Source organism: Setaria italica, chromosome II (assembly GCF_000263155.2).
Source record: "Setaria italica strain Yugu1 chromosome II, Setaria_italica_v2.0, whole genome shotgun sequence".
Classification (NCBI taxonomy): Eukaryota; Viridiplantae; Streptophyta; class Magnoliopsida; order Poales; family Poaceae; genus Setaria; species Setaria italica.
In genome coordinates, this window is record NC_028451.1 from 37,113,630 (window position 1) to 37,125,528 (window position 11,899).

The following is an 11,899-nucleotide window of genomic DNA, read 5'->3' on the forward strand; positions in this document are numbered from 1 at the left end:
ATGTCTTCTCTTTTTTGGAAAGTGCCGGTGTTATTACAGGGAAACAGAATATTCCTCGCTGATCCGCACGCGCTCCTCGTGGTCTATCGTCTCATGGTCCAACGACACTGACGCTGGGCCCGGACAAGTTACCGGACCGTCAGCGGCTCAGCGCGCTCTCGGAACCGAGCCCTGGTCCAGGACTCCAGGCAGCTCGCTCGCTCGCTCGAGAAGCCTCCGCCCCTCAGCTCACCCGTCACCGCGACACCGCCCCCCATGCGCCGATTAATACTGCGCCCGCACTCCACCTCGCGCTCGCCCCGCATGCCCGCCTCGCCGCGCGCGCGCTGCCACTGCCACCATGCTCGGCGCGGAGCTCCGGCTCCGCCTCCGCGTGCTCCGCCGCCGACTCCGGGGCCAACGCCGGCGCCGCGGGCGGTCCCGTCGGGGGAGAGCGGCGGTGGAAGGCGGGGGCCGGGAGCCCGTGCTGCTGGTGTCCGGGATGGGCGGGTCGGTGCTGCACGCGCGCCGGCGGTCCGACCCCAAGTTCGACCTCAGGGTGTGGGTGCGCATCCTCTTCGCCAACCTCGACTTCAAGAAGTACCTCTGGTCGCTCTACAACGCCCGCACCGGTTGGTTGCCTGCTCGAGCTGTGCTACTACTTCGTTGCTACTACATGGGGTGCCCCTTCAGGTGTTCGATGAAACGCCTGAATTGAGTCGGGGAGTGGTTGTCTCAAGCGTGCTTCTGGTTGCCTGTTCCTGCGCAGGGTACGTGGAGGCGTTGGACAAGGACGTGGAGATTGTCGTGCCGGAGGACGACCACGGGCTGTATGCCATCGACATTCTTGATCCTTCCTGGGTGAGCTCCCGTTTGTTGCTTCAATGGAAGGCGGCAAGGCGCTCAAAACGTGATTAGTTTAGCCGGGATATTTTTTAAAAGCGGTCTTTTCTTGGTGTCTAAGCATGGTATATTCTTTTCCGAAACCAGTGGATTGGGATATTTGGAGTGAGTCGTTTCGCACTCAGTCATTGGTGATTGGTGTGAATAGGAAGTGGACAGGAGGAAATGGCCACATAGAGGAACTAGTGATCATTGTTATCGATGCCAAAACCCTTTTTCATCTTTTCTTCCTCTTGGAAAGACAGGGACAGACAATTGCTAGATGTCCACTGTAGACTGAATTTGGACTGTGGACAGATAAAGATAACAATATTGGATTTCGGGTAGTAATCTCTAAAACTTAGAATTATTTTCTCGTTTGGAATTTGTGGTGCATTCAATCATGCTTTTAGTGCCTACAGTGGTACCAAACTTCCGAGAAACACGCACCCTGGAAATTGGGAATGCCTAACCCATGCAGCAGCATAAGGGTGCTTATGTGGAGTACTGGTAGCAGCAACTTGAGTAGTGAGACAATGCTAGTCATGCCTTGCACCTGAAGTACAAATAAGCGCATTTAAGCAACTGATGAAATTGAGACAGCTGTTATAATTGATCTTTGTTGTGACTACTGACTAAAATGATTGATTGTATCTGTACTTCTCTGTTAGAATTGATGGTCAGAATCACAGAATCTTGGACTTTATTTCTGTATTGATGTACTGTGATCTGCCCCCTGAAGAGCTTAAATGCCTCTGATATGGGTTTTCCTTTTTTTTATGCTTCAGTTTGTAGAACTTGTCCATCTGACTATGGTGTATCACTTCCACGATATGATCGATATGCTCATTAACTGTGGGTACAAGAAAGGGACCACACTATTTGGATATGGTTATGATTTTCGTCAAAGCAACAGGTACTTTCCTACTTGTGGGCTTATCCCTATGGTGCTGGTTGTTGAGTCGGTCAATAAATGAATGGATCAACACTTCATCGCTGTGCAAGCACAAGATGCTGTAACAGTGGTTTTATCTGGCAGGATAGACAAAGTGATGGCTGGTCTGAGAACAAAACTTGAAACTGCTTATAAGACCTCTGGAGGGAAAAAGGTTAATATAATATCACATTCTATGGGTGGATTGCTAGTGTGCTGCTTCATGTCTATAAATCATGATGTGAGTTTTTATGTTTGCCATGTCATTTTGCTTATGGCATAAAAATCCGTTTCTCAATTTGCCCCATTTTGTAGGTATTCACAAAGTATGTAAACAAATGGATTTGCATTGCTTGTCCATTTCAAGGTAATTTATTTGAGCTTTCAGTCAACTGTATTAATTATTGATGTCCTTTTACAGAATATGCTTTTTATATTAGTAATTTTATCTCTGCAGGTGCCCCAGGATGCATCAATGATTCTCTACTTACTGGACTGCAGTTTGTTTATGGTTTTGAGAGCTTCTTTTTTGTTTCTAGATGGGCAATGCACCAACTGGTAATTTCTTGACCATACTGTTTCAAACAATCTTTTCCCCCTTCTAAGTCTGTTCCAATTATATGCAGCTTGTTGAATGCCCATCAATCTATGAAATGTTGCCAAATCTGGACTTCAATTGGAAGAAAAAACCAATTATTCAGGTTTGGCGTAAGAACCCTGAAAAGGATGGAACGGTGGAGCTAGTTCAATATGAAGCAACTGGTTGTGTATCCTTGTTTGAAGAAGCTTTAAGGAACAATGAGGTAGATTTTTAACTTTTTTGGGTAGTGTTGTTTCTGACACAATTGTTAATACATATATAAATCTAAAGTGACTTTGCTACCAAAGCTAAGAATCATGCACTTACAAGATAGGCTTTAAATTCATGTGCATGACCTATGCAGCTCTCCTAGTATGGGTAATTCTTTAATCCACTGGTACTTCATTCCCTTTTTTTTGTACCTGTAGCTCATGTATAATGGGAAGAAAGTAGCTCTACCATTTAATTTGTCGATCTTCAAATGGGCCACTGAGACGCGCCGAATTCTTGACAATGCTGAACTACCAGATACTGTGAGTTTTTACAACATATATGGGACATCTTATGACACTCCATATGATGTATGGTAAGTTTATGATGGCAGCTGATACTATTATCACATTGTTTTTTCTTACTGCTCTAGATTTTTTATTCTGAAATCCATCAATCTTATTTTGGACTACCTATAGGCTTGTAGGTTACAATGTATGAAGTTAAGATAGAGAAACTTTAGCAGCTGACATGAATTGGGATGGTACTCTATAAATATTGAATATAATAAAAAAATGAGGTAGTTTCTTATCAATCTTTTGTGCAAAGAGATATGGGCATTCTAGCTCCAAAGCTGGAGCTGTCAACTTATATCCATATTACCTTTTATTGGTGAGGATACTTCACAATTATTTTAGGAGAAAATACTCTAGTGTCGAGTCTGATAGCTGATACACACAATTTCATTCCTCTGGCACTAAATACATTATTTCTATTTTCGTGCAGCTATGGCTCCAAGAGTTCCCCGATTGGAGATCTGTCAGAAGTGTGTCACACAGTGGTACTGTACCCTCTTACTTGACCCTCATCAGTCTCTAGTTGTATATTTTCGGTGGCTTCTCACAGCAACATGACACCTGGATGTTCTCTTTTCAGCCAGCATACACGTATGTGGATGGAGATGGCACAGTTCCTGCTGAATCAGCAATGGTAAGTTGATAAGCATCCGACACCACGCGTTATGCTAAGCACTGCATCCTTGTTTTGCTAAGGATGCCTAGTACTACATGAACCTATACAAATGCCAGACCAAAATGTCAAAAGTGAAACAGTAGCAGTTTCAGGTTTACACCAAGGTTGCACATGAGCAGTATACACACCCCAGCAGTAGTAGTTTTGTATTCTTTTAAGTGCCTTTTAGTTCATTTGGAAGAGGACATTAGGATAGCATACCTCTTGCAGTCTTCCTCAACTTCATCAGTGATCAATCACAGAAGCAGCTTCTCACGCTTGCCATGTATGGTTGTCGACAGGCAGATGGATTCGCGGCAAAAGAAAGAGTCGGCATCAAGGCCGACCACCGTGGCCTGCTGTCCGATGAGAACGTATTTGAGCTTCTCAAGAAATGGCTCGGCGCGAGCGAGAAGGCACAGCGGCGTCGCGTGTCGAAACCCAAAGTGGTGGACCTGAGCTCCTAGCCAGGTCTCCTTGTCGATACCATCGCCAACCTCTTCAGGGGACTGTTATTTTGGCCATTTCCCTTGAAGAGACGATGGAACACGAATTCTGGGGATTGTATGTATATGTCTATATGTCTGCACAATTTAAATCTCTGCTGGGAACAAGGGGGGTGCCCCCTGTACACGATGTATCGTTGCCGGGCTTGTATCTTTTCAAGTCTGGCACGCGTATTCATTGCGGCCTCCAACGCTGGAGCGTAGTGAAGGTGAAGCAATAATGAAATCGAGCATGGTTTCGAAAGCATTCTGGAGTTGAGGAGTTGGGTTGAGCGTACTGGTTTATACATGACAGTCGGATACATCTTGTTACCACTGTCATCTGTAATTTTACGGCACCAGAACACTGCATTTCGTAACGGCTCGCATATTCAAAGATTATAGCAGCGCCTGATCTTTGGCGTCTGGGTCGTTGATTTGCCATTCCGCCACCGGAGCTGGGCTGCCTTCCGAGGACCATTGACCATGTCCAGGATCGTCCAGCCGAGCACAAAATGTGCCGCATCCCCGCCAAGAACCAAATAAAACGTGACCAAGCCTCAGCTTGCTGTCTCCACATCTTGTGGGAGGAAATTCCTCCTCGTGTCACGCCAAGTGATGTGGGAGAAGAACCTGGAGATGCGCGTCGTGTTCCGTCTGTCGGAGGCATCAGACGTATTGGCCGTTGCCATGGGTTGCTTGGAAGCTCTTGCCGCCCCGATTCGACGCTGCAGGCGTAGCCATCCGGAGGCTGTTTAACTGAAACCATAGGGCAAAGAGGCGACAGCTCCAAGCTTTCCCGTCGACACATTCAGATTAATTAACAGCCGTAATGATCCTATGAAGGATGGCCTTCCCCTTAAGCTGGTGCGCCATGTGTGTCCCGAGCTACTTCTTGCCTCAGAAGCATTCCAACCAATTTGAGCTCCTTGATCGTCCAGATTCCGGACACCATGCACGGTAGCTCCAGATAGAAACAATATTCAGCTCCTTCAGCATTAGCAAATACATTTCCATTTCGTGCTTATAGAAAAATTATAGAATCAACAAGGAAGCCTGCTATGCAATATTGCAATGTACTTGTCCTAGCTATCAACCCTTCCTTTTTTTCCCCCTCACATCGGATAGCAAAAGATATTACATTTCACAACCGTGTCCATGTTCCATTACAAGTAGTTTTGTAGGCAGTTGCCTACTACCTTGAGGCAGTAGCAGCTGATGAAAACTCCTTGTTGGAGGCTGGTCCATCATCTCCAACACCAGGAACTTGTGCTGTCCCATTCCCCGTTGCAGCCTCTTCGTCCCTGGCCCCTGTGACCTGTGCAGTTTCTTCAGCCGTCTGCTTTGAGCTCCTGCTTGCAGCAGTTTTAAGCGGTGAGTAGTCACACCAGTATAGTATCATAGCTATGTCCCTATCCATGGTCAGAGACAACAGAAAACTGAAAAGCAGAAAAGGCACAATACTTGTATGAGTAGATGACAAGGCCCGCAGCTGTGCCGGCAAAAGCAACGAAGTACATCCAGTCAACCTGCAGATGAGAAGAGTTTGCTCCCACCAGATCAATTTATGGATGGCCATTGTGATGAACTAATGGAGAAGGGAACCCATATATTCATACCTTCTCATGATAAGCAAAGATACGGATTAAAACAGCCCACATATCTGAGGTCAGTAGTGAGAGATTTAGCATGGTTGCACCACATATCTGTAAAAATCAAACACCCCAATATGTTCTGTAAATTTCTTCAGGACAATCATGAATTTGTCTGCAAGAGGACAGTGGTTTCTACCTTGAGTATAATTGGTACTGCTGAGTAGAACAAGAACATTGCCAGTGCAAATCCTATGAAGGGAAGAATCTGAAAAGATAAAAGTACAGAGTCAAAAAATGAATCATGGCCAACATCGTGAATTAATGGAACATGCTCGGCCATAAATAATTTCTTGGAGTGCAGGAGGGAAGGAGACTCACCGCACCAGCATTCCAGTGGGTTGATCTGAGCTCGTGTCTTTCAAGTATGCTTCTGTACCATTGTCAAGGAAATGAAATATGGGAGTATATTTCTTGCCTCTGACGTGTAAAGTTGAAATTAAATTAGTTTGGTCTATGATAAAAAGAATTCAGGTTTCCAAGTTCCTTATTTTGATCTACCACAACCGTGAAATCTTCCAAATTATGGGCTGCATTTAAAAGAGACTCTCACCGTTGGTCCAATTGATCATCATATACCACTGGTTGAGCCTTCATTTCATGCTGAACCAGTTATCAGTAAGTGGTTTGTATATCAAAAAAAAAGAACCACTAAAGATCTGGTAGGCAAGGGGTCATGCAATTAAATCTGCCAGTCGCTATCAGAATCTTATGTTTTCTTTTGCTTGTAATAGAAGTGCCACAGAAGAAACTACTGTGAAGAAATTACTGCATGAAGTCAAGGTTTTGTTTTTTTTGAGAAGCCAAAGGATACATCTGTATACCACTTATAATTGCTCCGAAAACACCAAGCATGGCCATCACCTCAACTCTGCTGCTTTTCTTGACAAAATACTCCTGGAATTTTGTAAACAGAAATCTTTGAAGTTTCCAGATATATATATTTCTACTTTATGTCCAAGACAATGAGATGTTTAACGAAAAAAATGCAGCAATAATTATCATAGGTCGATTAATAAACATATTAGTCTCGTAACCATGGAAAAATAATACTACTAGAAATGATCAAATCATGCATATCCTAACAATATCAAGTCCAAACGATTAATATGCTAGAGGAGAATGGTAGTGTTCATCGAGCAGAGGTAAGTGCAGTTGCCTCTTACCTCAGTAACATTACTGACGGCATAAAGCATGGACCCTCCAATGACAAGCAAATCACCTTTCAAGGGGTTGGGTCCTTCTGCAAGACACTCCATATGAATTACACATTACTCTTCTGTGTTGTGATAAATGCAGCAGCTTTTATCCATTTTCCATGTCCTAGAATTCTAGGATCAGGTATGAGCTCTAAGATCACAAAAACAGAGCACTGGAGAACCAAACTTAAATGCAGATATTGAGTAGAAAATCTCTAGCTGAGCTACGGATACATCGAAGTGTAACTTTGAGAGAACGTCTACATTTAGCAATAATAAAGCATGTCCTTACTCGCTCGATCGGAGGCATGCACATCAGAAAACACTACCAGTACAAGGCCAGCCACACAAACTCCAACGCCAACGAACTTCCTCAACCCGTACTTTGTCTTCAAGAAGATCCAAGTGAGCACAATGACACATGGAATTGACCAGCAATCCAGGAGCATCACACTCGTCAAGGATGTGTACTGATAAGCCTTCACAACTGTGGGGGGGAAGGAAAGCAATTCAATTTAGCATATACACAAGAAAAGAAAATGGAACTAAACTTCGAAAATGATTGCCTTCTTTACATTCACTAATGGTAAGTGCATACCGATGTAGTTGGCCTCCACATCTATGATGCCAAACAGCAAGTAGTAGTACCATTTAATCTGCAGAAACAGCACACAAAACATTTCAGGCTTTCCTTTGGTAGAAAATTCACATTACCGCATCACCACATAAACAACGTGGCGACAAACAGTCTCAGCAACTTGTAAAGAACAGAATCAGAAAACGGATAAATATCCTTGCTAACATACAGAGGCTGGTCATTAGTCCAGGTTAGCAGGGCAAGATGCCTTAAACATGCAACGTACATGCATCAATCATACAAGAAGAGAAACAGTAAAACACAAAGTACTGGTCCAAGGGAATAATTTAAAGGTTGGGCACCTCAAACCCCAGAATAGCATCTCAACATTTTATCCAAAAAATATTACTAAAAAGATTATTCTGCCGTCCTGAAACCTAAAAATAGCATCACAACTGGTGATCACAACTTTTGAGACTGTAAAATATTCATTACTTCAGTCTGTTATTTTCCACTGTGCCACATGAATTTCTCTAGAGCATAAGAGCTGAAGAACAATTCGTGAGTAGCCTTGTTAGAAGAACAATTCTTTTATGAGTTGCTATTTCCCTATATGAACACTTTAACCAAATTTGTGAAAAGCGGCATCCAGACATACCATCAAATGTTGCCTTCTGTATATCAGTGTCCCACCATAAACAAGTGCAAGGAGGATGTAATTCAGCAGTGACTGTGACGTAGGTGCATTGACACCTGAAAAAAAAAACCTCGTGATTCAGACATTCAATCTTGTCTTCATAATTTCCAATTGTCCCAATTCAACTTTCACCTGAACATGGTATCTCTCTGTAAGACTGCAACGTTTCATTTTCACAACACACAAAGAAATGAGACAAACTTGCATTGGCAGTTGAAGCTATAGGATCCAAATGCCGGCTTCTTAGCCAAGCAAAGCATGAAGAACTTGTCAAGTAAATCACGGCACAATTGAAGGCACAGTGCCACAGTTAACTAAAAAGATAGTCTTTTCTGTTCAGAGCGATAGCACAATCCAGTATTTTTGGAGTGCTGCGCTCCCGCCAAGAACTCCTACCCTAGGAAGGAGGCAAGTTAGACAGAGGCGTCATCGCCGCCGTACGGGAACAGCACAGACGGCGGCGGCGCGACGTACCTCGGCGGGCGAGCTCGGAGGAGGAAAAACCCGTGGAGGTGATGAGCAGGGAGACGAATTGGCCTAGCGCGAGCCCCACGAACACCTCCCGCCGCAGCCACCTCGGCGGCGGCGCCATTGCTTGCTTCTCTCCTCTCTGGTCTCTGCTGTTGGCCCCCTTGCTAGACGCCAACGTCGCCGTCCGAAGTGTGCGAGATTGCGAACGCGAACAAACCAGCGACGGCGTGTGCAATTATTTACATCTGTTTTATATGTACCAGCTGGTCAGCGTCGCTGCTTGTAGGCCCCGGCGCCGCTTGTGCCGCTATGCCGGCGGATGTGGTGTAGACCGGTATCTTTTTTGGGCGATGTACCTCAAGCGCTTTTTGCAGGGTTCTGACCCGATCTTTGGATTGCTAGGGGAATTAGTTTTTTTTAATGAATCAGTTTTAGAAATGAAATTTAAATTCATTCTGGAATTCAAATTTGTCCTAAAAACAAATCATAATTAGGCCAGTCTCAGTGAAAATTTCATGAGCATTAAATTTCATGCCACATCAGCAATTTTGCTAACTTTGCAAAGATCTTTATGAGAAGAGAGAATGGAGAATTTCATCATATGTGAGAGGAGCTTCATCCCCATAACACTCAACATGTACAATTACTTAGTTTCCAGCCTTGATATTAGTGCCAGTGAAACGGGCCTTAGCCACTTTCATTTTACGGTTGTACTGCATAATGTACATAATTACTCTATTTATTATATGTATACGCATGTGGCATTCAATTAGCATGTGGCATTCAATTAGCATTGTTGTAAATAAGGAAAATTAAGATCATTTTATCTCTTCATTAATCTATCCTTTATATAATAACTCTTTTTTTTTACCGAATGGGCAGCTATGTCCAAAATCTCAAATCGGAGACGTTGAGCCGACATCTTAGGACTCTTCTTCTTTTTTTTCGCACCTATTAAATTTCAAACCCTAATAGAGAGGGGGATGCACCAAGCTTGTGTGCAACAAGGTGGAAGGTGGCGGAGGAAGGTGGGGTGGTATTAGTGGTGGAAGTTATTTTAAAAATATTAGTGGTGTAAGAGATAGAGTAAGTCGGTAGTTCCAATATGATGAGAGAGTTAGGCATGGGATGCACGCGCTAGAGAAAGTAAGGCGAAAGGCGCACGTTAGAGCATCTTCAGTAGTTCACTAATACTTCCTCCATCCTAAATTACTATTCATTTTGAGTTTTCTTATATACGTAGCTTTTACTATGTACCTAGATATATATTATGTCTATATACGTAGCAAAAGATATGTATTTAAAAACTAAAATGAAGAGTAATTTGGGATGGAGGGAGTAAATTTTTCCTTAGTCTTAGGCACCATCGCCACTCGAGCTCGTATCTAAACACTAATACCATATCAGTAATGCATTAGCGAATAGCCGAATACGACCGTATACAGCTGTTTACGTTTGTCATCCATGGAGTCACGTATATATTGCTCTCTTCAGCTGATGCAGCTATATATCTTTGTTTTCATTATATTGTTATTGTTCATTCGAGGCGGTGGTTAGCTAAGGAAGTAAGGATCGGAGAGCGATATATCCTGCAACTGTAGTGTATTTATTTGATGGAATGCTATTTCTTTTGCGCAGGAAGAAATGAACATCTGACCTTCGAATTACATTTGCTCTTGTTTAAATGTTTAATTAATGCAGCATCATTGTACGGGGCTTTTGTTCTTGCTAGTCAACGAAATAGAAAAAAAACAAGTGATGGATGTTTTGTTACAGATTCATGTGTGGTAACGTTTGCACCTCTTGATAGAAATGCGTGACAGGCACCCTCCGCCGACGTCGCACAGTGTAAAAAGTTGACCAACTTTATTCTCGTTTCTCAAAATTTTTTAAGAGCTCTGGCATTGACTGTGAGATGTGGACATATACTCAAGTTAATCCTCATACGGAAACCAAATTGTACTTTTCATCAATTTGAAATTAGAGTATCTTCCATTTGACCAGAGATATGAATTGGCGGGTGGAGTTTTTTTCACATCGCGTCATCGTGTTGAAAACAAAACCGGGACACGGATAACGGATTTATAGGTTTGAGCAGTCCAAACAGGCCTCCTTGGTATGTGAACATCCAATAAGAGGGCCCGTGTTACTAGTGGGGCCAGCCGGCCCAAATGCATCCGGAGGCTAAGCCCAGCCCAAACTCCGTTATTCGCATTCTCATTCTCGCGTGTCGCGTCGTCCCACCTCCTCCCCCGCCCGTGCCGAGCCACCTGCCCACCTCCCACCTCGTCCGCGTGGACGCCGTGGGCGGGTAGGCCACCGTCCCCAACTGTCCCGTCCCTGAAACCCAGCGCCCCAGGCTCCGCGCAGGACAAGCGCGGTACTACAGAAACCAACGCAAGCGCCTTCTCCCTCCGCCTCTCCTAAGCCGCCCGCCTTCCCCAGGAGCAGCCGGAACGGCATCCGCTCGCCCCGGCCGGGGTCGAATCGTCGAGCCGTGATCCCCTTCCACTCAACGGTAAGTCGGTAATGTCCCTATTCCTGTGTGATTCCCTCGCTTTTTTCTCGGGATTCCCTGACGGGTTTGGTGCTAGCGATTCGGTATCGCTGCGGCGGTGTCGAACGTCGAGCTCGCTCGCCACCGGCGGTTGAGGCGGGGGGACGCACCGCTCAAAGCTTACTTGGTTGCGAAACTTGGCAGTATAGTTTCCTAGACGCGTTGCATGGCGTATCGTCGTTGGAATGGACGCTGGGTGGTGAGGCCGTCAGCAGGTACAGAGACCTGGGCCAATCTGCTAGGTGTCGTGCTATTTGAGCACGCATAGTTAGAACATCGAAGTGAACTATGCTGTGTGTGTGGCTTCTCGATGCTTTGGTTCGTTGGATCAGATTGGCTCTTGGTATGATACTATGATTGCCGTGAGTTCAGTACTTATTCTAAAGATTCTGTGAGCAATGTTACTGTTTGTCATTCTTGATGTATTGTGTTTACCTATGTGTGGATGTAGCTGCAATTTTTACAAGCTATCTATTACTGGTATATAATGTTTTTCAGTGTTTAGTTTCCTTGTTTGATCTTAGATTGATTTGCTTTTGTTCCGTAACTCTGTTTTTAAGTCAGGGTCATGTAGTTCTTTCCGTTTTCTACTCTTACTTTAAGGTCCCCATGGTCTTATCAGTATATCTCTATATGCCATCATGAGGGATATGAAATCCTTGTTC

General features: G+C 44.3%; 2 protein-coding genes and 1 long non-coding RNA gene across 3 annotated transcripts; 2 read left to right on the forward strand and 1 right to left on the reverse strand.

Annotated features, from left to right (window-relative positions):
* The first annotated feature begins 200 nt into the window (after positions 1-200).
* On the forward strand, positions 201-4,356 carry LOC101786521 (phospholipase A(1) LCAT3). Its single transcript, XM_022824217.1, has 11 exons — positions 201-611; positions 749-840; positions 1,650-1,777; positions 1,901-2,036; positions 2,111-2,162; positions 2,253-2,353; positions 2,422-2,598; positions 2,804-2,961; positions 3,372-3,426; positions 3,522-3,575; positions 3,899-4,356. Exons 1-11 carry the CDS (start codon positions 341-343, stop codon positions 4,061-4,063), a joined length of 1,389 nt encoding a protein of 462 aa, XP_022679952.1. The 5' UTR covers positions 201-340; the 3' UTR covers positions 4,064-4,356.
* A 716-nt stretch (positions 4,357-5,072) lies between these two features.
* LOC101786913 (solute carrier family 35 member F1) lies at positions 5,073-8,890 on the reverse strand. Its single transcript, XM_004957271.3, has 11 exons — positions 8,681-8,890; positions 8,168-8,262; positions 7,531-7,588; positions 7,225-7,419; positions 6,900-6,976; positions 6,548-6,630; positions 6,055-6,106; positions 5,873-5,941; positions 5,701-5,787; positions 5,546-5,610; positions 5,073-5,433 (listed from the first exon to the last, which is right to left on the reverse strand). Exons 1-11 carry the CDS (start codon positions 8,796-8,798, stop codon positions 5,277-5,279), a joined length of 1,056 nt encoding a protein of 351 aa, XP_004957328.1. The 5' UTR covers positions 8,799-8,890; the 3' UTR covers positions 5,073-5,276.
* Positions 8,891-10,948: 2,058 nt separating this feature from the next.
* LOC111256344 lies at positions 10,949-11,672 on the forward strand. Its single transcript, XR_002676458.1, has 2 exons — positions 10,949-11,195; positions 11,272-11,672. It is a non-coding gene; the product is annotated as an uncharacterized LOC111256344 (long non-coding RNA).
* The last annotated feature ends 227 nt before the right edge of the window (positions 11,673-11,899 follow it).

What these genes read in the sequence shown, in the direction of transcription:
- LOC101786913 (XM_004957271.3), bottom strand. Translation starts at nt 8,798, where the DNA reads ATGGCGCCGCCGCCGAGGTGGCTGCGGCGGGAGGTGTTCGTGGGGCTC. An exon ending in GCATGCCTCCGATCGAGCGA is followed by an intron (nt 6,977 to 7,224) that starts GTAAGGACATGC and finishes AGTGTCTTGCAG; the next exon opens with AAGGACCCAACCCCTTGAAA. An exon ending in TCTTTGCTTATCATGAGAAG is followed by an intron (nt 5,611 to 5,700) that starts GTATGAATATAT and finishes TCTCATCTGCAG; the next exon opens with GTTGACTGGATGTACTTCGT.
- LOC101786521 (XM_022824217.1), top strand. Translation starts at nt 341, where the DNA reads ATGCTCGGCGCGGAGCTCCGGCTCCGCCTCCGCGTGCTCCGCCGCCGA. An exon ending in ACATTCTTGATCCTTCCTGG is followed by an intron (nt 841 to 1,649) that starts GTGAGCTCCCGT and finishes TTTATGCTTCAG; the next exon opens with TTTGTAGAACTTGTCCATCT. An exon ending in TCATGTCTATAAATCATGAT is followed by an intron (nt 2,037 to 2,110) that starts GTGAGTTTTTAT and finishes CCCATTTTGTAG; the next exon opens with GTATTCACAAAGTATGTAAA.